Source organism: Pleurodeles waltl, chromosome 7, assembly GCF_031143425.1.
Source record: "Pleurodeles waltl isolate 20211129_DDA chromosome 7, aPleWal1.hap1.20221129, whole genome shotgun sequence".
Classification (NCBI taxonomy): Eukaryota; Metazoa; Chordata; class Amphibia; order Caudata; family Salamandridae; genus Pleurodeles; species Pleurodeles waltl.
In genome coordinates, this window is record NC_090446.1 from 406283074 (window position 1) to 406307902 (window position 24829).

At 46.1% G+C, this 24829-nt stretch overlaps 1 protein-coding gene across 3 annotated transcripts in view; it reads right to left on the reverse strand.

Annotated features, from left to right (window-relative positions):
• NDRG3 (NDRG family member 3) overlaps nucleotides 1–24829 on the reverse strand; it is an 836729-nt gene that overhangs the window by 453400 nt on the left and 358500 nt on the right. For all 3 annotated transcript variants that reach the window (XM_069243888.1, XM_069243886.1, XM_069243887.1), the window contains one exon: nucleotides 18477–18580. In XM_069243888.1, the coding sequence (XP_069099989.1) occupies nucleotides 18477–18580 (104 nt within the window). The remainder of the gene's footprint in view (nucleotides 1–18476; nucleotides 18581–24829) is intronic.

Genomic DNA, 24829 nt, shown 5'->3' on the forward strand with positions numbered 1-24829 from the left:
CAAATATCTAGTTGGGTAAAGTCCCGTCGAGTTGGGGAAATAGGGAGGAGTATATGGGAAGGGAAGCTAAATCAGGGAGCTATCAACAAAGAGGTTGCATTGTGGTACCACGCTCTGTTAGAATCATCAGATGATAGCGCTTCCCTCCCCTTGTCGAAGTGGGGAGCAACTTTTCCAACTTTAGATGTTAAAACACTGTGGCAAAAGTCTTGTTCAATACTGTGGCTTACTACTAGTCCTGCAGGGCTGAAGAAAAATCATTTGTTCACACTCCATAGGGTTTACTGGACTCCGGCCAAATTAACAGCTATTGGGAAATCTCAGAAAAATTGTCCAAGGTGCGGGGATGATAAGGCGGATGATATCCATATGTTTTGGCATTGCACTAAGTTGTTGAATTATTGGGGGGACATAGAGAGTATTTTTAAAGTAATTTTTAATGTAAACTTAGTTGTAAATCCAGCATTGGTGGTGTTTGGGGTGTGGGATCAGGATACAAATTATCAGAAATTGTCAGTTCAGCAGGAGCATTTGCTGTTCATATTAATTCTTCTAGCTAGGCGAGAAATTTGTCGTAAATGGATTGATCCTCTGCCTCCTCGGGTGTTGGATTGGCAGATAGCTGTAAATCGAATCTGTACATTGGAACAATGGGGCCCCTTGTCTAGAAAAGATAATTTTTGGTTATATTGGGAAAATGTGTATCAATAACATATTATTTTTTTGTCATATAAACTCCGTATACTTTAAAAAAAAAAAAATTTAAAGTCCAATGATTAAGATCTCCCCCTCGTTCTCTGGAGGTGCTGCTTTGGCTACGATTGAAAGTGACAACTTTTGATCAATGACTCCCGTACGAGAAAGTACAATCAGTAGATTAGAGGGGATGATCTACTGAGGTTTGGTGGCATGTTGTCGTTTGTTGTGTCATTGCCTTTTTTTACTTAACCAAAGCACGGGGGATGAATATGAGGACAAAAAAAAAAAAGAAAAGAAAAACATACCCGCTCCACACCTCTCCTCTGTCTTCTCAGGCTGCAGGCAGACTCCTAGCCTGCCCTGCAGCCAATCCAGACACTGCTCAGAGCAGCTTCAGGATTGTCTGGAAGCACCCTGGCTGGGCACTCCCAGGCAGACTGGGAGCTTGTGCAGGCTCTGTCCAGCTCAGCAACCGTGTTGCTGGGCTGAGAGAGCCTACAGCGCATGTGTGTTTGGCCGGCCCAGCCAGCCAAACAAACGTGCACTCTGAGGGGAGTGCACAGGGCAGTCCTCTCGGTGCTAGTCACCCCCATAGCCCCACCACTTCCACCACAAAGGGATAGTAAACCATGAAGGGAAACATGGTTTATTATCCCTTTGTGGTGAAAGATTTGCAGCTTCTGCTGCTGGTGTAGGGGGGGGGGGGGAATGGGGGAGGGCACCCCGGGTGTTACCCAAAAAATAGTACTTTCTTTTAGTGCCAATTACCAAAATGTACTAGAAAGGCAACCCTCCAATAGGAGGCAAGTAACACACTAGATAGGTACACTAATAATCAGAAATAGACAAGGAAAGCAACACAAAACAGTGCAAATAGCAATAGACAACGTTCCTAGGGCAGTGGTCCCCAAACGTTTTAATGCTGCGCCCGCCCTAGTTGAAAAATAAAAATCATTGGACCCCTCAGAATTTTTCACAATTATTTTATACAGATGGCAATGTTTAATTATGTCTAGGCCTATTTAAACATTGCAATAAAGTACAAATACTTTTAAAAAAAATGCAATAACAAGCTTAAAATAAAGCCCTGTTATCTGTATAATGCTTCTTTTGGCCAGAGCCTGGCGCTCCCCCTGGGATCACTAGAGGCCCCCTTAGGGGTCCCGCCTCCCCGTTTGAAGACACCTGCCCTAGGGAGAGCCCAAACCATATACACAAAAAATGGAATGCGTATGCCAGCCTCCCACCTAGGTAAGTGGAATGGGTAGAGGGGAGCTGGGGGAACTAGGAAACCCCAAAGCTAAGTACCACAGTGCCCCCCAGAGACCAGGAAGAAAGGGGTAAGTTAATGGATTTTCCCCAAACCACCCAAAAGTATTTAAAAGAAGATATTGCAACACCCAGACAAGACTACAAGAAACCAGCTGTGGATTCCTGAAGAGGAAGACCTGTGGAAGAAGAGGACAAAGTACAGAAGTGTCCGGTGGTGGCAGGAGCCACTACCCACCCATCTGTGATTGCAGGAGTTGGTTGACGGTAGGACGAAGATGGTCAGCAATGCAGCCTTGGAGCTTGCGAAGAGGTCCTGGAGGATGCAGTCGACGTCCCACGCCGGATGGAGGGTTGCAGTCTGTCTGTGGGGTGCAAAAGCCGCCAACAAGAAGTAATGGTGAAGCAAAAGTGGAGCTGCCAGGACCAGCAAGGTCCAGGAGGACTCAACCCATGGGGGAGTCCTAGGGGGAACCTCAGCAAGGCAGAGAGTCCACAGAAGGAAAGGCAGCCCAAACAGGAGACCCACTGCAAGAGGAACCAGGAGTCACAGAGGAACCCATGCAGCACAACTAGAGAAGAATCCCACGCTGCAGGAGGCTGTGCATCACAGGAAGGAGTGCTGGGGTCTGGAGCTACACGGAGCCTGAAGATCCCTTGAAGGAGATGCCAACAAGCCTTGGTAGCTGCAAGGAATGCGGTGCACAGGGGTACTGTCCTGCGTGGGAAGGCAAGGGCTTACCTCCACCAAGTTGGACAGCTGGTACAGAGGACTAAGGAGACCGCTCCAGACCACCACCTGTGATGCAGGATCCATGCAGCTCAGGGTGAGAGGAGTTCCACACAGCTGGTTGTCGTTGCAGGTGGTGCCTGCGGATGCAGGGGAGTGACTCCACTCTAAGGGAGATTCCATTTTCCTTCTTGTGCAGACTGAAGACTTGCTGTCTTCAGAGGATGCACAGCCGGGGAAATATTGCAGAAGCTAGATGGAGCCATGGAAACAATATTGCAAGCAGAGTCTTAGTCGTGGATGCAGACTGCCGGTTCCTGGAGGATCCAGCCGCGGTCCCAGTGGCTAGAAGTAGAGTTTACGGAGGAGTCCTGCTGGAATCTTGCAAGCCGAATCGGAGGACCCCACCCATGAGGAAGACCCTGTATAACCCTGAAAGGGGGATTGGTCACCTAGCCAGGTGACCACCTTTCAGGAGGGGGCTCTGCCATCACCTGCCTGACCTGGCCACACAGATGCTCCCAGAGGTCTCAGCCCACCTTGGATTCAAGATGGCACAATCAAGAGACCCTCAGGAGTAGCTCTGGGAACCACCCCAAGGGTCGTGATGGACAGGGGAGTGGTCACTCCTTCCCATTGACCAGTTTAGCACCAGAGCAGGGACTAGGGTCACTGAACTGGTGTAGAATTGTTTATGCATGGAGGGCCCCAAATGTGCCCTTCAAAGCATACCAGTGGCATGGGGAGGCTACCCCACAAAAGCCATGTAACACCTATTTCCAAAGGGAGAGGGTGCTACCCCCTCTCCCAAAAGAAATCCTTTGTTCTGGCTTCCTGGGCTTGAGCTGATCAAGCAGCAGGAGGGCAGAAACCTGTCTGAGAGGTGGCAACAGCTTGGGCTGCCCTGAAAACCCCTGAAGGCTGGTCGGAGCAATGCTGGGGGTCCTCCAACGAGCCCCCAGAATGCATGGAATCATACTTCCAATACTGGCAACAGTATTGGGGTATGATTCTGACATGTTTGATACCAAACATGCCCAGGTTCGGAGTTACCATTATGTAGCTGGACATAGGTAGTGACCTATGTCCAGGACACTCATAAAATGGGGTCCAGACACTCACGAAATACAGGAAAATGGAACTGGAGTTTGTGGGGGCATCTCTGCTAGAACAGGGGTGCCCTCACACACAGGTACTTGCACCCTGCCCTCTGGGCTAGGAGGGCCCAACATAGGAGTGACTTACAGTGACCTGATGCAGTGACCTGATGCAGTGACCTGTAGTGAAAAGGTGCATGCACCTTTTCATGCAGGCTGCAATGGCAGGCCTTCAGTGACAGGCCTGCAGTTTTAAGTCACTGTGTACAGTGCCCTGCCACCCTCTGCTATGGTAATCCTTCTGATTATATATGCAGAGTTAACTCGTATATTCCTCCCCCACTGCGAGGGCGAGAATGGGGCAATACTTCTCTTCATCCTATCTGGTTCTGCGCGGCACTAGACACTCTCCACTCTCGCCATTGCTGTTTGTTGTGGCACTGGAGCCAATAGCACAGTGGATCCGCCAGTACGCCCGGAGTTGGGGAATCCCTATAGATTGCATGATACGCTCATTACTGTTACATGCAACAATATGACAATTTGTGAAAGATCTCCGCAAGGGGTTGGACAGAGTCCCCCAGCGGTTGCCTATGTTTGGAGACTTATCCAGCCACCTGATCAATATGGACAAATCGTGTACCTTCTCATTGGAGAACACTCATGAAGAGCCCTTCTTACCATTCAGGAACATCGGTATACAGGTGGCACCACAGAAGTTCAGTTTCCTGAGCATTCAGGTATACAGAGAGACACAAGACTTAATGGTGGGGAATCTCATGCGAACAATTGCATCCCTGAAATCACAAATATGTTTCTGGATCACCCTGCTTCTGTCAGTGGCAGGTCGTTTGTCCCTTGCAAAGAAAGTTATGCTGTCTCGATAGCTGTACCACTTTGTGAACCGACCAATCCTCATACCAGGTCTTACAAAAAGTTATGGACTGATCTGGCTTGGGGTAACGTCCAACGTGGGATATGCCTGGCTAAATTGCAATTACCACTCGACCAACGAGGCACGGGTGTCAACACTTTAAGGCCTACTGCCAGGTCAGACAGCTGCACTGGCTTTCCTACTGCCTGGCCAGACATGAGCTCCACAGAAATAGGATATATGAACAAAATGTTAAACCAGGGATGACTACACAAATGATCTGGCCGGGTTCTGCTTTGCCCCTTTCTGGCTCCCTGCAACTGCATACGGTTCGCGTATATTGGAGGGTGGCCCTGCGCTACATTATTGCATCTTGTATATCCCCTTGTGTGGCCTCTTGACGTCTTCGGGGTACCCTCATTGCAGGACAACTGCATCCCTGGGAGCAGGACAGAGTGTTGACAGCGGGCTCATTGTTTGCAGGTGGCACTCTTGTCACATTCACATTTTACACATACTCATAACCTACCAGAAACTGTGGGAGGGGGACCTTGCAAAGAAACACTGGGATAAGGAATGGGCCTTTCTACTTAAATACCCCAAAAAGATCTCTCGCACTTCCGCTTCAAGTTTATCCATTTTTAAATTCTACATAGGGCCTACCTCACACCACACAGACTCCACTCGATGTTCCCTGCGGTCTCCTCAGCCTACCCCCGATCCTGAGCCTCAGACACAGACCTCCTACATGTTGTGGATTTGCCTCTCACTATCCGCTTACTGGTTAGGCATCAGAATGGCACTATCAGACCTGACTGGACTAGATCACTGGCAAACGATGGAATAATGTCTTGTGGAATAATAACCCAGACCTAAGGGCTCTAAAGTAGTGGCGTCTTTTGCAGATTTAGCTCTAATGCTGGCTAAGCAACTCATAACTAAGCGCTGGACATTTCTAGAAGCACCCCTTGTTGTCCAGAGGAATGAAGAGGTGGCCGGTCGGGTTTGGCCAAGAGTGGGGCCCTGCATAGGGAGGAATACCAAGGCTTACGCAAAAGACCCACAGCAATGGAAGGGGACGCATTGCTGGAATCATTCAATGGACCTGTTCCCTCAACTGGTTTAGCTCCCCTAATCCCAACTTAGCGCTGTTCCCTGCAGAGCCTGGGTGTGCTCCTCAATGCAGTCCCCTTGTATAACATAGCTCAGCACCCATGATGTACTGTATCCACTTTACTTGTACTATTTCATGGAAATTTATACCCACCAATTCCACAGATGCATATCATATTCTTAAGTGACGCTGTCCAGTTTTGGAAAGGGGAGGGATGGTAGGGGGGGACTGGATAGTTTCAATGGATTGGCATTTGGAACGAATACCTTCATGATACTCTTCAATATGTCGGAGGTGTATTCCATCAAAATTTGTTCATGTACATTATATGCTCAACAGAATGATAGCTCATATTTTCTCGATGTTTATGTACAATGCCATGGTTTGCTCATTCAGTTATGTGAAAATACCCATTAATATCAAAATGCAATAAAGTTTGCGTTAAAAAACCCTAAAGGAAGGTTATGGTCATGTCTACTAAGCACAAGCTGTTGACAAGCTAAGAGAGCTCTAGACTTGTTATTGCAGGACACATAAACTTAGATTTATGCATGGCAGCATCAATTCAGCCCTACTGGCAGCTTAGGAATGAACTGCCCATAGATATGAGATCTTTCTCAAAATTAAAAGTATGTTTATTATCCGACTCTAGAAGTCACAACTCTGCCTTTAAATTCAGAAAGACCAATCCGGGGACAGTTGCAGACTGGAGAGCTGAGAAACTAATACTTCAGGTACATGCTTGAAATATGAATATGTTGTAATATCATGGATCAGGTTGGGTTGAGCAGCAGGATAAACTAGTTACCTACCTTCAATAATTACCTTACCCATCTGGTGGATACTCAATCCACCAGCAGATTTCTCACTTTTTTTTTTTTAATACTTTATGTACACTTTTGCAAGACAGAAAACATACAATACCTTATAGATTGGTTGGCAATTTTCAATGTTTCACATTTTGTACACTTTCCATCAAACATCAATCAAACGAGACCTTGTCTGTTAAGCATATCTATTTAATTCTTATTTTGTAAGCAATATTTCCATTTCCTTTGGGTGCTGCATCGCCATCCAATGTTGATGAAAGCCCTACTAATTCGGATATTCTCAAAACCACTGTTATTGAAGAGACCTTTTTTTTCTTTCAATTAATCTGTTTTGGTGAATGTATTGAAAGGTAACCAGGGTTTTTTTCTTCACATTTGCACAATTTGTCATGTAACTAGACTTTTAATCTCTCCAAGGCATACGCTGTCAAGACCTTTGCCCACCACATCAATACTGAAGGAGGGTTAGGATTTTTACAAGTTTGTGCAACCATAACTTTTGCAGCTAAAAGATGAGTCAGTAGTCCACTTTTTGTTACTGTGTGTGGAAATTCATTACGGTCTCCAAAATCCACTACTAATGCTATAGTTGGTGTAAGGAAATGCATCCTTGGCATGGTTACCCCCTAACTTTTTGCCTTTGCAGATGCTAAGTTACAATTTGAAAGTGTGCTGGAACCCTGCTAACCAGGCCCCAGCACCAGTGTTCTTTCCCTAAACTGTACCTTTGTTTCCACAATTGGCACAACCCTGGCACTCAGGTACGTCCCTTGTAACTGGTACCCCTGGTACCAAGGGCCCTGATGCCCGGGAAGGTCTCTAAGGGCTGCAGCATGTCTTATGTCACCCTGGGGACCCCTCACTCAGCACATGCACACTGCCTCACAGCTTGTGTGTGCTGGTGGGGAGAAAATGAATAAGTCGACATGGCCCTCCCCTCAGAGTGCCATGCCAACTTCACACTGCCTGTAGCATAGGTAAGTCACCCCTCTAGCAGGCCTTACAGCCCTAAGGCAGGGTGCACTATACCACAGGTGAGGGCATATGTGCATAAGCACTATGCCCCTACAGTGTAAGCAAAACCTTAGACATTGTAAGTACAGGGTAGCCATAAGAGTATGTGGTCTGGGAGTTTGTCAAACACAAACTCCACAGTTCCATAATGGCTACACTGAAAACTGGGAAGTTTGGTATCAAACGTCTCAGCACAATAAATGCACACTAATGCCAGTGTGCGATTTATTGTAACATACACCCAGAGGGCATCTTAGAGATGCCCCCTGAATACCTACCCGAATCCTAGTGTAGGCTGACCAGTTCCTGCCAGCCTGCCACACACCAGACATGTTGCTGGCCACATGGGGAGAGTGCCTTTGTCACTCTGGCCAGGAACAAAGCCTGTACTGGGTGGAGGTGCTTCTCACCTCCCCCTGCAGGAACTCTAACACCTGGCAGTGAGCCTCAAAAGCTCACCTCTTGTTACAGCGCCCCAGGGCATCCCAGCTAGTGGAGATGCCCGCCCCTCCAGCCACTGCCCCCAATTTTGGCAGCAAGGCTGGAGGAGATAATGAGAAAAACAAGGAGTCACCACTCACCAGTCAGGACAGCCCCTAAGGTGTCCTGAGCGGAGGTGACCCCTGCCTTGAGAAATCCTCCATCTTAAGTTTGGAGGAGTCCCCCAATAGGATTAAGGATGTGCCCCCCTCCCCACAGGGAGGAGGCACAAAGAGGGTGTAGCCACCCTCAATGACAGTAGCCATTGGCTACTGCCCTCCCAGACCTAAACACACCCCTAAATTCAGTATTTTAGGGGCACCCCAGATCCCAGGAAATCAGATTCCTGCAACCTGAAGAAAGAAGGACTGCTGACCTACAAGCCTGCAGAGAAGAAGGAAGACAACAACTGCTTTGGCCCCAGCCCTTCCGGCCTGTCTCCAACTTCGAAAACCTGCTCCAGCGACGCACTCGACAGGGATCAGCAACCTTTGAAGCCTCAGAAGACTGCCCTGGACTACAGGACCAAAAAACTCCAGTGAGCAGCGGCCCAGCTCAAAATCAGCTACTTTTTTGCAACAAAGAAATAACTTCCAAAAGACTGCACGTTTCCCACCGGAAGCGTGAGATTTCACTCTCTGCACCCGATGCCCCCGGCTCTAGATCCAGAGAACAAACACCTCAGGGAGGACTCTCCGACGACTGAGTAACCAGAGGGGACCCCCCTGAGCCCCCACAGGGACGCCTGCAGAGAGAATCCAGAGGCTCCCCCTGACTGCGACTGCCTGTAACAAGGGTCCCCACACCTGGAACCAGCACTGCACCCGCAGCCCCAAGGACCTGAAGGAACGGAACCTCAGTGCAAGAGTGACCCCCAGATGACCCTCTGCCTAGCCCAGGTGGTGGCTGTCCCGAGAAGCCCCCCTGTGCCTGCCTGCGCCGCTAGAGTGACCCCAGGTCCCTCCACTGAAATCTATAGATAACCCGACGCCTGCTTTGAACACTGCACCCGGCCACCCCTGTGCCGCTGAGGGTGTGTTTTGTGTGCCTACTTGTGTCAAACCCCCCAGTGCTCTACAAAACCCCTCTGGTCTGCCCCAGAGGACGCAGGTACTTACTTGCTGGCAGACTGGCACTGGAGCACCCCTGTTCTCCATAGGCACTTATGTATTTTGGGCTTCTCTTTGACCTCTGCACCTAACCGGCCCTGAGCTGCTGGTGTGGTAACTATGGGGTTGCCTTGAACCCCCAACAGTGGGCTGCCTATGCCCCAGAACTGAGACTTGTAAGTGTTTTACTTACCTCCTAATCTAACCTTTACTTACCTCCCCCAGGAACTGTTGATTTTTGCACTGTGTCCACTTTAAAAAACAGCTTATTGCCATTTTTACAAAGACTGTATATGATATTGCTTTTATTCAAAGTTCCAAAAGTATCTGAGTGAAGTACCTTACATTTATAGTGTTTACTGCAAAGCTTGAACCTGTGGTTCTTAAAATAAACTAAGAAAATATATTTTTCTATAAAAAAAACCTATTGGCCTGGAGTAAGTCTTGGAGTGTTTGTCCCTCATTTATTAGCTGTGTGTGTACAACAAATGCTTAACACTACCGTCTGATAAGCCTACTGCTCGACCACGCTACCACAAAATAGAGCATTAGAATTATCTACTTTTGCCACTATCTTACCTCTTAGGGAAACCCTTGGACTCTGTGCACACTATTTCTTACTTTGAAATAGTATATACAGAGCCAGCTTCCTACAATACACATAACATACCCTGTTCAATGCATGCTGTTAAACTCGTCACAATAGACTACACTCTAAAGGCCTTATAACTCCACGGTCTAACAGAAGACTGTGATATAAACCATCTAAAGGTTAATGTGGAAAGAGAGAAGTGTCTAATTTAGTTTTTTTTTTTTTTTTAAGATGAAAGTTGAGAAAGTTAAAATATATAAATACTTAAGGATACTATTTACTGCAAATCTAAAATTAAATGAACATAAGGTTATTACATCTAGATTACTTTAACAGGCAAGTTTGTTAAGTTTATAACTACGTCTGGGGGTTGTCTCTTACTGCACCCCTGAAGGCATTTTTGAACAAAATCCCACCCATGACACTTTACGGATTACAAATACTGTGTTTACAGTGTATGTGCTGCCTAAAAAGAATGTTAAATCTCCGGAGAGGGTTTAAAAGTGCATTCATAGTAGTCACATATGGCTAGAATACGTGTTTTAGTATTACTAAACAAACTTTCTTCAGATTGTAGCTTAAATAAACTATCCTAGATGTGTTGGTACGAAATAAAATGTAGTGAGCTAAAATGGACATAGGCCCTTTTGAAGTACATAAATACCATTAAATAGTTTGTCTGGAGGGGCTTCTGGCAGTTTGGACCCATTTCCTCATATAAGTTGCTTTATGATGGTGTATTGACCCTATCCCTGTAACATGGCATGGTGCATCTATCCCGAAAACACCCAATTAGAATGTTATTACCGATTTTGGGAAATTGTGTTTCCATGTTTTTTTTTTTTTTTACTTTCAGACCCTCGTACTTTGTCATGAAATTTCAAAATGTAATCCTTTAACGGGTGCCCCATATTTTGTTAGGGCACGTGGAAGTGTATGTACATGCACTTAAAAATGCAATGCACTATTGTTAACGTTTTAATTGATTGACCTTTATATTCAAACATGAGTCATCATTTTTTTAAAGCTTTGTTTTCAACATATGGTGCTAGTATGCAGCACACTACTATTGTTAGAGTCAAGCCTGTGATTCTTGTGAGACACTCTTGTGAACAGAAAAGGGATTGTAGCCCCTCTGTTACTTACCATTTTTTGGCTTGTGTGGTACTCTTCTTTACATCCTCGTAATTGGTCACTGCATACATATAATTTACGTTCTTGTCTGTGGAGCAGCAAACAAGCACTGATTGATTCAACTTAATAAGTGACTGTCCGCTGCTCCCAGTATTATTTTGATCTTTTTAACTTCGAGTGCCCTGCAAACAGGAGGCGTGTGACTGGCAACAACAGCCAGCAGGACAAACAACATTGTAAAGTTTTATTTTCTATAGTTAACGCTTCTTTTAGTTTGCCAAGTCTTCCTTTCTCGCTTGGCACTCATGTTTTCTTTTGTAACTGCTCATTGGCTCTGTTCTCAAAAACTGACTATTGTTCTAAATATTGCAAAGTTACATTGTTTCTTTCTGATGTGTAATTTCCAAAATTGTGCTTTAACACAATCAGGCAGTACACCCCAATCAACCCCATCTCACCCCATACCAAGGCACCCCACTCAATCCAATCTAACCCAGACCAATGAAATCCACCCGACTCCTTGCCAAACCACACACCCCAATCCACCACACTCCAATCCTCTCAATCTAACCTAAAGCAGCAGTCTGCCCCACGCCACTCCGAAGCAGTCTGCCCCACGCCAATCCATCGAAAACAATCTGCCCCACGCCAATCCATCCAAAACAATCTGCCCCACCCCAACTTCTCCTGCCGATTCCAATCGGAAGCAATCTGCCTCACTACAATCTGCCCCGCTCCAATTCAAAAACGCGCGCCCCGCTCCAATTCAAAACCCGCGCGCCCCGCTCCAATTCAAAACCTGCGCGCCCCGCTCCAATTCAAAACCCGCGCGCCCCGCTCCACGTCAAAACCCGCGCGCCCCGCTCCACGTCAAAACCCGCGCGCCCCGCTCCATTTAAAAAAACGCGCACCCCGCTCCACTTCAAAAAACGCGCACCCCGCTCCACTTCAAAAAACGCACACCCCGCTCCACTTCAAAAAACGCGCACCCCGCTCCACTTCAAAAAACGCGCACCCCGCTCCACTTCAAAAAACGCGCACCCCGCTCCACTTTGAAAACGTGCGCCCCCTCCAATTAAAAAAAAAATGCGCTCGCTCCAATTAAAAAAAAACGCGCCCACTCCAATAAAAAAAAAAAAATGCGCCCGCTCCAATTCAAAAACTATGTGCCCCCCCTCCAATTCAAAACAATCTGCCCGCTTCAATCCACCCAAAACAATCTACCCCACCCCAATCTGCATTAACCTCCTGGTGTAACCTGAGCTCCTCCTGCTTAACCGTGCTCGATTCGGGCGCTGCCTCTGTACCTCCCCAATGTCCCCTCTAGGGCGGTAAGATCCTGCTCCAACTGTCTGTGCACCCCTCCCACCATGCTTATGCACTATCCCCAAATGACTGCCTTCATAGCCACCCATTCCAAGCCACGAGACACAGTTGTGTTCCAATTTAAGTCCAGATATTGTCTTATGGCAGCAACTACTCGTTCCCGAAATCCCTTATCAGTCAACAAGTCCACAGGCATAAGCCAACCTCGAGCTGTACGGGTGGGGCTGTCTCTCCCCATTGCAATTGCAGCCGAGCTGGGGCGTGATCTAACAAAAACTGACCCAAATGAGTACCATCCAGGACATGCGAGTTGTCGAGGCCACCCAACAGAAACCTGTCCAGTCAAGAATAAGTGTGTTTGGGAGTGACAAGTATATTCCTTACCATCAGGGTGCCATTTCCTCCAACCATCCCAGAGACCCAAGTGTACCATCACATCTCTAAGAGATTGTACCATCAGTGGTTTGGTTCCCAACTTCAGTGGATGGCGATCCAACTCCCAATTTATCACACAATTATAGTCCCCCGCCCAGACCAAGGGCCTATCCACGCTGTTCCCCAAGATCTCAGGTATTCTGGAGTAGAAGGAGGAATCATCCGTGTTAGGGGCATATATATTAAGGATCACAATGGGTAGACCATCCAACATGCCCTCCACCAAGACATAGCGACCCTCCACATCCACCTCACTGTATACATGGGTAAAGGGAACCCCGGGGGCCACCGACACAGACACATAGGAAGAAAAGGAGGATGAAAACATCTGTCCCCGCCACTTCTTAGCCAATTTATGCGCTTCCTCGTCCGTCATGTGAGTCTCCTGAAGACAAGCAATATGAACCTTGTGCCTACGGAGGAACAAGTGCACCCTATAGCGTTTTGTAAAACTTTTCAAGCCCCAGACATTCCAAGTCAGCATATTGATAAGACGACACACGGCAATACAAAATGATGCCCCCACCCAGAGGACACAACCCACTGTGTGTTATCCCCCCATGATGAAACAAAGAGGGACAACCTGCACATCCCGCTCCAATACCCACACTGTTGAATAAACTGTAAACATGAACATACCTCCCATCACCCCCAACCACACCCCAGAAATACAATAAAACAACCAAAACAGACCATACTGTAAGTCCAGTCTGTAAATGCTGCCAGGACCGCAGCCTAAACCCCCAACTTACCATAACAAATGGCCAACCACAGCTGTGGAGTGACCCCCCCCCCCCCCCCACCTCCCTCCCAGATCACAAAAATGCTCAGAACCCCCTGAACCTGAGATCCAAAGTGCCAATAGTGCCCCGGAGGGCCAGTCCCCCCCCCAGTCCTGCATCACCTCTTCAGGACTGACAACAAGCAGCACCACTGCAAGAATAACAGTCAGGTCATCTCAGCATCCCCACCTGCTTCCAAGTTCTGCTCCAAAGCTGTGCCACCTACCGAGTCAGCAGGCACCACTGCCATTGTTCCATCTCGCTGTAGCTCAAGCCTGTGGCAAGACTCCGCCAGCCGCCCAGTATCATGTGATCTCCAGTCCACGCTTCCCAATCCAGAGGTCTGTCGGGCGACACCTCCAGTCTACCAGGAGCCACCTTGTCCCACATCTCCAGCCATCGCCCCCCCTCCTCCGGGTACTTGAAAAAGTGTGATTTGCCGCCTGACAAGACCTTCAAACGTGCCGGATACAGGAGCATGTATCTGATACTTATGGCTCGGAGCTTCGCATTGACCCCCATGAACCCTTTACGAGAGTTCTGCACCTTATTGGTGTTAACAGGATAAATCTTGCAGTTCTCATAATGCCTTATCTGACTCCCGTGCAGCACGCAGAATACAGTCCTTGTGGTTAAACAAGCAGGCAATAATGGCCCTAGGCCCTGGGGCACCAGGCCGCGGAGGCGCGACAAGAGCTCTATGGGCACACCATAAAGACTCTAGATAGCCCAGTTGGCTGCAGCACGTCCTTGATACAGTTCTCAACAAAGGATTCCGTGGCAGGCCCCGCCGCATGCTCCGGAAAGCCCAGCAACCTGACATTGTTCCGCCAGGACCTCCCTTCCGCATCCTCCAGCCGCGCCTCCAGCTATTTGCATGTGCAGCGTCCCCACCTCTGACTGTAGCTCCGCAATGGAACCCTCCGCCACCTTCACCTTGTCGGACACCTTCTGAAGGTCCGCTCTCAGCAGATTGACCTCTACTGCAACTGTCCCTATTTTACCCCCCAGGAGCCCTGAAAGGCCGCAAGTAGCTCCGCTCACAATGGCTCTCCAGCATTCACCGGCGTACAGGCTGCATCTCCGCTCACCTCCAATCTCTCCGCTCGCTGCGGGAGAACCACAGGAGTAGTATACTGTTCCATTGTGTTGTCCTGTGAAGCATTCATCCGTTTGTGATGCACCATGTTGCTCCAAGCAAGGCCCAAATGCAACTGGCTGCCTCCCACAGAGTCCTGACAACGAAGCACCACAAAAAACAGTATCCGCAGCATTCCACTCCTTTAAAGCTCACTGTTCAGCCAAGCAGGAAGATCAGATGGCCATGAGTCTCTCCAGCAGTCGTGAATCTAACAGGTAACACTCACCAACAAGGTCAGTATATGGACAATAGCACAGTGTAAGCCAAGGAAAGTGAAGAAACAGAAGCCGAGACACCTCTGCTAGGATGTCCAGGAGCACCTCCAGGAGCCCTCGCCACCCAGCAGCGCGGTTCCACGGGCCCAAATGCCCAGGATGGTAGCCCGTCACTCCAGGTCCTTAGGGGGGCGCAGCCGCACAACTCCCAGCTCAGGCAGCTCTCCCCCAAGCCCGCAGTCACAGGTCCCCGCAGGCGCAGCAGCACGACAAGCCACTTGGCCCACAGGCCAGCCCAGCAGTGAGCCCAGGAAGCAGGCCACACGTCCCAGCCTAGATCCTCACGTCACTGTCACTACTGGTTGGCCGCCGTTTAGCTGCAGGTCCATCGACCCCTCCTATACTAGCCGTGTCGGGAGGCCACCACACCTCCTAAGCCGGCTTCTTGAGTAATGGGGGGGGGGCATCCACACCACTCCAGCCCCCGCATCACAGTGCGCACTACCGGCTTGGGAAAAAAGCTACCGCCTCTGCGTCGATGGACCCCGAAAATGGGATCCAGTCACACCTGGGTCCACCAGACGTTTTCTCGATCCAAAAGATCGGCTCTCCCAGCCCCGGGATCGCAGCAGGATTTCATCGGGGACAGGAGCGCACTGGAAGCGCATCCCATTGGTCATGTTCCATGGCCACGCCCCCAGCGAGTCTAATAGTTAAAAATATAAACCATACTTCTATTGCTTTATCTGAATTTTTACTAGATGTGTGTGGTACCAGGAAAGCTGCACTACAAAACAAAGCTGCTATTGACTATCTTTTGCTAAAACAATCATGGCTGTAATGAGTTTGAAGGCATTTTTTAATCTTTACCCATTTTAAATCAATGCAGTCCCACAATGATACACTACATACATTAGTGAAAGGGGTAAAGCAGGATATAGATCAGGGATTGTGGGACTGGTTATTTCAATGGTTACCTGATTTTGGACAATTACGCAAAGTTTTTGGTGGAATTTGGTAGCATTAGTTTGTATATCATTATGCTGCTGTGTACAATGTATTCCTAATTTGCTTACAATATTTAGACCGAAAAAAGTTGATTTTAAACCTGTAGGCTACACGAGACGTTGGTCAAAGGGTGGAATGTAATGTTATTTGAGTATTTACCCCTGATGTCGTATCATACCGCTTGGCACCTGGCTTAGCTGCCTACTGTCACTTTAGTGGTCACCGGTTATAGACTCCATTTTGTATTCAACCTAGACTCCATTTTGTGTTCAGCTTAGCTTCACCGCCACGTTAAAGTATTTTTCCGTGCAAACGTGTTATGCAATGTGTTTTTTACTTCTACGTGTTTTTCTTCTCACCGAAGAGCTAGGGCTGGTACACAACATGTAGGAGGTGAGCAGTTATGATAAGGCCGTTACAAGCTAGTGCTTATCACAGGCAAGAAAACAGTTTGACTTTGGGAGGCGTGCCTTGGGACGATGGCCAGCTCCTGACACATTCCTTTCAAGGTTTACCTAAACTAGCCAGCATTTTTTTTAGTGTTTCCATCTGAGAGGGAGGGCCTTCTAGAAGGTTATTTCGTGGTTGTTTAAGATATAAAAAGATGGCCCTGCTCAGTAGCAATGAATTCCGAGACTTCGGTCAGGAATATTCAAACGCCTGACATTTTTCCCGTGTGGGTGAGTATCTCTTTCTCGCAGTTGAACTTGTGTAGTCTTCTTGCTGCAATGAGAAAGATGAAGCATCTGGCAGGCCTTACGGTGATGAATTTATTAATTATTTGCTTTGCATTTGATATTAATATATATATATATATATATATATATATATATATATACGTATATATATATCAATATATAAGTGTTTGTATCCTTGCATGTATATATTCGCTGTTTATAGATTGAAGACTTTTTATTCATGGTCTCACTTTGTTGTTGCACATTTTGAAAGTACAATTTTTACTATTCAAACCTTCCTTCACGAACCTTGCAAAAAGCTATAATAAATGTCTTCTTCAGATTAAGAAGAGCATTCTAGAGAATCTTTGACTCATTTCAGTGTGTATATCTTGGCTCAGTCGAAAATAAAGCAAAACACGGAGGCACGTAGTTATTGGCAAACAAGGAACAGGTACCACCTTTTCCTCTGGCGTTTCAACATTCTACGTTGTTGCCAACTATCCTCATCGGTTGCCTAAGGGTAAACTAGACAGCAGCTGGAAATCTATCTGCCCAAGAAAGAGATGAGAAAGATTTTCACAAGAGTAATACATCTGGGGGACATCAAGTACTATTTTGGAATGTTCAGTGGTGAGTTGCAGGAAATAAGTCTGCCTTGAAGTAGCAGACAACAAAAACAGACTCACATGTCCTTAGACAGCCAATTAAATGTTGGCAGCAACAAACCATGAACACCAAAAATCAGACTTGATTAAGAGCTAACCCCCTTGCATGTGAAGCCCATGTAAGCTTCTTCCTCAGCCAAACCATTTTTCAAATACATGCTCACCCTCTTGCTTTTTTATGTGGTTCTAAATTGAAAAAGAAAAATGAGGAAAAAAAAACAAACAAAAAAGTCCTTACATTATTTTCATGTTTGCTGTTTCTATGGGATCTCTTCCCCCCTCCCCCCCCCCCCAATTCCTGCAAAAATAATTTGCAATCTCTGCCTGCTACTTGACTCCAAGGTTTCTTTTAAACCTCTGTATCTAAAAATGACCTTCTACATATCTCTTCTGACTCAAAACCCTCTTCTCAATCTAAGGTTGGTTGTCCATGTAGTTATCTTTCTCCGCGATTATTGTAATTCAATTTCTCTGCCGACCAAAATAGTTTATCCTTGCTTCGAATGATCCCTGCTAACCGGCTTCTTTTTGTGCTTCCTAATAGGCCTTTGGTCCAAATTTATCTCTGTACACTACTTTAGCTTCCAGTAGGCAAAATAACTGCATTTGTCGTCAAGCTCTTAACAGTCATAGTCGCCACGTGGCACGTTTTAAGGTTTAATATGCCCAGTCTTGCATATTAAGGTTTAGACAAGCCACACAGTCTAAATTAAAAAGAACATCCAGTAAACACCCTACCCTGTATCAAACGTGCTAGTCACGTTGAAATGTAATTTTATTTTTTCACAACTACGCTATAGACTAACGACTGTATAGTGGGTATGGGGGAAGTACAACCACATCTCATTCCGTATGCATCTTAAGACCTGGATCAGCACCACAGCCTTTTCTCCATCTACTCAACTTGCTGACATAGGTTTCCATGGGACTGGGGATACCTTACAAGGGCACTGCACACGCTCTTCATAACTTTGTATTCAAACGTATATTGCAGATAAATACATATATTAAATAAAGGAGGGGGAAAAATATAAAGAAAACATAAGACTGGTATGAGTTTAAGATTATGTGACTGAACAGGAAGGAGTAAATTAAACCCAGTATTACCACCATTATATGGCCCAAGAAAAGCCTCCAAAACAGATGCCATTCTATGCTCCAATGTGAGCCATAGAGAACATCCTAAACCAGCTTTAACACCAGGGTAACATTCAATAGTTTATTATCTTTCAGCATAAATCATAAAACGTTTCTAACATCTGCCTCTATCTGTACTTCATACCTGTTATACGAAGTGAGGAAATGTTGAAGGTTGTCTTGGTTAATATCTTGCGCAATGTGTAGTTTGTAGGTTTGGATCAGGTCAAGATTAGCCTGCAGTTCTTCCTGTATAAAGTTAGATAATACATCAGTTTGAATTAGACTGAAATAATTGAAAATTTCCAACTTAAGATTTGTTGACCCTACAAAATAAGTTCAATAGTAGTCAATACTGTACATGTTGTTCCTTGTGGTTAGTATAGACTTGATGCATACTTGTACAGACTTTTTACAGCTTATTTTTTCAATCTAAATATACCGGATGGTAAAATGCAGTAAATAACCAATAATAAAACAATCACCTTACCTGGCACTCAGTAAGCATGTACTACATACAATCTACAAGGATTGTTGCATCCTTCTGGGCGGTCCCCAAATAAGTCATCAAAAAGCACTAAAAAAGCCAACTGACTTGCAAATGTTGCATGAAAAAAATAGTTTCTTGTCTTGAAATCCTAGATCTAATTGAAGTGTGTTGCGAAATGGGATTTTTATTTTTTAAGACATTACATGTTGCTTAATAGTTTTTTTTCCTTTAAAGTTTCCTACGTGGGAAAGCAAATGCAGGCATGGTGGTCAGCTGTCCCTCACAGTGCACTATTCCTGAATTCACACCCATTCACAGGTGGTTGCTAAATGCAACCTCACCAATTAATAGTCAATAGGGAGGTAGTTTCTTAGCCCCCACCCCCAAAGAAATGGACAAACTGCAATGCAATCTTCTGCTATACAAGTCGCACCGCGCATATGCTCCCCGTTTGTAAACCAGCCATCGTTGGGCTGTGAAGAAGGAAAGCACATAAAGACCTTAGTTACAATGAAGAATTAAATAAGCTTTCTGTGAACACAGAATTGGAATCTCTCTTGCCCTCCTCACACAAAAGCCATACAAAAAACTACTTTTCACAAAAGGTGTTAAGGCATGGCTTTTGCACAAGTTCAAATGGAGAGCCCACCAAACTGGGAAGAACAGTACTAAGTGACCAGGAATGAGAAAATCTTCTGACCAGGCCAGAGATTTTCCTAAGGCTCTATGAAAATCTATAATCTCTGAAATGATTAATAAAGTGGTTTGGGAAAGACTTGTCCTCTCATCAGTGACAGAATCCTAATGTACCTTTATTGCAAGGAAATAAAGGTCAGTTTTTGCCAAGTAAAGATAAGGTAATACAGTGTTTTCTTAGCAAGTCCACCAGTTTCCATTCGAGATATCATTGGCACAATCGAAGAAAGGGCAAATTGAAGGGTGCTTAGTTTCTTCCAGAATATTTACGTAGTCATCTAGGGGATACAGACTGCCACACTGCAGATACTTGGTAGCCAGGCGATGAAGCTCAGAGTGCAGGGTGGGTTGATGATTTTGCGTAATACCTCGAAAGAAGATCTGGCCTTCATAGAAGTCTTGTCTAAGATTGAAGAGACAGGTGAAGCAAGCTGGGATTCCAGCACTGCCTATGCCAGTTTGGAGCAAAACAATTATGGAAATGTCTTTATTGCGGCTCAACGAGTCATAAAAGTACACTATAAAATGCATATCCATAAGCACATTATCCATTGCTAACAACATAACTTATTTTAAAACATAAATCTAAAAACATATCCTTTATGAAATAAATAAAATGTAGGCAAATTGTGTTCTTCAAGTTTAAAAACAAAGGGCCAGATGTATCAAACAATTTTGCATTCGCAAACGATGCGAATCACAAAATTCCACCGTTTGCGAATGCAAAATAGCCTTTCAGGATTTATGAAAGGCATTCGCAGTGCAATTTAAGGAATCGCTAAAATAGCAATTCCCCTAATAGGTAATCGCAAATAGGGAATACCCATTTTTGATTACCTATGCACTTGTATCATGCATTTCCTAAATGCGAACTGGGCATTTAGGACATGCAATTACCACAAATTCAAATTTGGTGGTAACCATGTGCAATTTTTATGCAGCAAAGTGGGCCCTAGGCCCTCAGCACCCTTGGATTTGCTTTACCTAAGTTGTGAATTCCTAACAGGAATTCGCAAATTAGGTAATGCAAAACCATTCACACCTATGGACCTTCAGGGATGAACGGAGTCCCATTCCCTAATAGCGATTCCCTAATTGCGACTGCAAATTTTAAGAAATCGCTATTAGGGATTTGCTTTTTCTTGCATCCCATTTTACATTTCTCAAATAGCGATTTATTCAAATTTGCTATTTAAGAAATGTAAAACGAGTCTTTGACACATCTGGCCCAAAGTTTCAAATCATCAGTAAAAATAATAAATAACCTGAATACAGGATGTAAGACTATCATACAAACCTTTTCAGCAAGCACCAGATCAAAAATAAATATCTAGAAACAAGACAAACAATAGGCTCATAAGTGTCTAACTTCAAAATTCTAAGGGCTTCAATGCATAGTTCCTAGATTTCTGCAAAATGGAACTATCCATTTTGATCAAGGTTTCTTATAGACAGGTGTAGGAAGTTAGCTCTGTATATACTATCTCAAAGTAAGAAACAATGTGCACAGAGTCCAAGGGTTCCCACTAGAGGTAAGATAGTGGCAAAATTAGATAATTCTAATGCTCTATTTTGTGGTAGTGTAATTGAGCAGTAGGCTTATCAGAGGGTAGTGTTAAGCATTTGTTGTACACACACAGGCAATAAATGAGGAACACATACTCAAAGACTTATTCCAGGACAATAGTTTTTATATAGAAAAATATATTTTCTTAATTTATTTTAAGAACCACAAGTTCAAGATTTGAATTAAATACATAAAATGCAAGGTACTCCACACAGGTAAGTTAGGAACTTTGAATTAGAGCAATAACATGTAAAATGTTTGTTAAAATGGCAATAATAAACTATTTTAAAAGTGGACACAGTGCAAAAATCAACAGTTCCTAGGGGAGGTAAGTAATGGTTAGTTTGTCAAGTAAGTAAGACACTTACAAGTCTCATTTCCTGGGCATAGGCTGCCAACCATTTGGGGTTTAACGCAACCCCAAAGTTACCACACCCAGCAGTTAAGGGCCAGTCAGGTGCAGAGGTCAAAGAGGTGCCCAAAACACAAAGGCGCCTATGGAGAACAGGGGTGCTCCGGTTCCAGTCTGCCAGCAGGTAAGTACCCGCGCCCTCAGGGGGCAGACCATTTGTAGAGCACTGGGGAAGACACAAGTATGCACACAAAACACACCCTCAGCAGCACAGGGGCAGTCTGGTGCAGTGTGCAAAGCAGGTGTCAGGTTTAGTATTGGATTAAATGGAGGGACCCGGGGGTCACTGTAGCGATGCAGGCAGGGCATGGGGGGTGAGCCTTCTCGGGCCAGTCACCGACTGGGCTAGGCAGAGGGTCGCCTAGGGGTCACTCCTGCACTGAGGTTCGGTTCCATCTTGTCCTGGGGGTTGCAGGTGCTGTGCTTGGTCCAGGTGTCTGGTCCCTTGTTACAGGCACTTGCAGTTAGGGTGAGCCTCTGGATTCTCTCTGCATGCGTCACTGTGGGGGTCCAGGGGGGATCGTCTCGGGCCACTCACAAGGTCGCAGTTGCCTGGGAGTCCACCCTGTGGTGTTGGTTCTCTGGATCTCGAGCTGGGGGTGTCGGGTGCAGAGGGAGAAGTCTCACGCTTCCGGTGGGAAGCATGAAGTCCTTTAAAAGTTGCAAGAAGTTGCAATGTTGTTGCTGTTTGTTGAGCAGAGCCGCTGCTCACAGGAGTTTCTTGGTCCTTAAGTTCAGGGCAGTCCTCTGAGGGCTTCAGAGATCGCTGGTCCCCGTTGCATGCGTTGCTGATGCAGTTTTTCAAGTCAGGAGACAGGCCGGTATGGCTGGGGCCAAAGCAGTTGTCTTCCATCATCTCTGTATGGCTTTCAGGTCAGCAGTCTTGGTTTCAGGTTGCAGGAATCTGATTACCTGGGTTCTTGGGTGCCCCTAAATACTAAATGTATAGGGGGGTGTTTAGGTCTGGGGCAGTAGCCAATGGCTACTGTCCTGGAGGGTGTCTACACCCTCTTTATGCCTCCTCCCTGAGAGGGAGGGCACATCCCTAATCCTATTGGGGGAATCCTTCAATCTCAAGATGGAGGATTTCTAAAGGTAGGGGTCACATCAGCTCAGGACACCTTAGGGGCTGTCCTGACTGGTGGGGGACTCCTCCTTGTTTTTCTCATTATCTCCTGCAGCCTTGCTGCCAAAAGTGGGGGCAGCGGCCAGTGGAGCAGGCATCTCCACTAGCTGGGATGCCCTGTGGCGCTGTAAAAAAAAGAGGTGAGCCTTTGAGGCTCAACGCCAGGTGTTACAATTCCGGCAGGGAGAGGTGAGAAGCACCTCCACCCATTACAGTCTTTGTTCCTGGCCACAGAGTGACAAAGGCACTCTCCCCATGCACCCAGCAACTCGTCTGGTTGTGGCAAGCTGGCAGAAAGTGGTCAGCCTAACACTAGAAGTCAGATTGGTATTCAGGGGGCATCTCTAAGATGCCCTCTGGGTGCAATGTACAATAAATTCCACACTGGCATCAGTGTGCATGTATTGTGCTGAAAAGTTTGATACCAAACATCCCAAATTTCAGTGTAGCCATTATAGAACTGTGGAGTTTGTGTTTGACAAACTCCCAGACCATATACTCTTATGGCTACCCTGCACTTACAATGTGTAAGGTTTTGCTTAGACACTGTAGAGACACAGTGCTCATGCACATATGCCCTCACCTGTGGTATAGTGCACCCTGCCTTAGGGCTGTAAGGCCTGCTAGAGGGGTGACTTACCTATGCCACAGTCAGTGGGAGGTTGGCATGGCACTCTGAGGGGAGTGTCATGTCAACTTAGTAATTTTCTCCCCACCAGCACACACAAGCTGTGAGGCAGTGTGCATGTGCTGAGTGAGGGGTTCCCAGGGTGGATAAGACATGCTGCAGCCCTTAGAGACCTTCCCTGGCATCAGGGCCCTTGGTACTCGGGGTACCAGTTACAAGGGACTCATCTGAGTGCCTGGGCTGTGCCAATTATGGAAGCAAAGGTACAGTTTAGGGAAAGAACACTGGTGCTGGGGCCTGGTTAGCAGGGTCCCAGCACACTTTCAATCATAACTGGCATCAAAAAAAGGCAAAAAGTCAGGGGGTAGCCATGCTAAGGAGGCATTTCCTTACAACAGGACATAGAAAAGAGCATGAGCCTCTGTTTCCTCTGCTAGGTTAATAGAAGGATAAGCCTTGTCCAGTGCATGGCCCCATTTGCTCCAATAGTTGGTATATGTGCGCAAAGAAAGGGCTCCCTGCCTAAACTGTAAATAAAGCTTACTGGCTAATCCAAATTGAACGTCATCCAGGAAGCCTTCCAATCTGTAGAACCCCTTATGGCCTAGAAATTGTAAAGTTAAAGCATCTAGAGAAGAACGCATTAAGATCGATGACAGCTTATAAGCCCTATAACATTTGGTAAAATCCACTTTAATGGTGATCAGGCAGGCCTCAGCAGGATATTCACACAGGCTAGCTTTGCCCATGCTTTTTAGGTTTTCCCTTATATAACGGAGCCAAGGCAATCTCCCCACCCATATGTCTCTAGAATCTCCTCTAAAACCACTTTGTAGGACATCAGTTCGGGTGTTGCCCAAATTCTTCTTCCGAAGAGGAGATGCCTAATGCCAATTTTCTCCGATAAGGGCCTAATACTCTCAAGTCTAATCTGAGGGGGGCATCATTATTTATGCTGTTCAATATATCAACAAGGCTGTTGATGTACAAGGTGAATAATGTTGGTGCCAACACACAGCTTTGCTAACTCCCTTTCTGACGGGGAAGGGTTCAGAGAGTATCCCCAGTTTGTCACAACGTACCTGCTGAAAGTTTCCCTCATGGAGCCTTTGGATGATAGGACGCAGGTACGGTGGAATCCCGATGTCTGCCAAAACCCGCTCTAAGATATAACAAGGGACCACAGCCAACTTTCATTGCATAGAATACGATCATATTTAACCTTAAGTGGTCCAAATTGGCAATTAAAATCGCCAGCCACCGCCATAAAGTGTAGAATAGGAGGGTGGATAAATGCTCCACCATATGGAACTCAAGTCCAGTGATAATTGGCCTGGAGTAGATGTTGACCAAGTAAAAATCTACACTGGGCAAATGGTAAGTAAAAGGCATAGAACATCTTTGGTATGTGTCTCTACTGTTGTATCTGTACATCCCAGACGGGTGGCTAACCATGTGGATAACCCCCAAGACAGCCTAACCCTTCCCCCTCCAACTGCTGCCTTAAAATAATATGCATAACCTGCGTGCTGGATTTCCATGGTAAACCAGGTTTCTTGAAAAAAACGTGTCACATCGG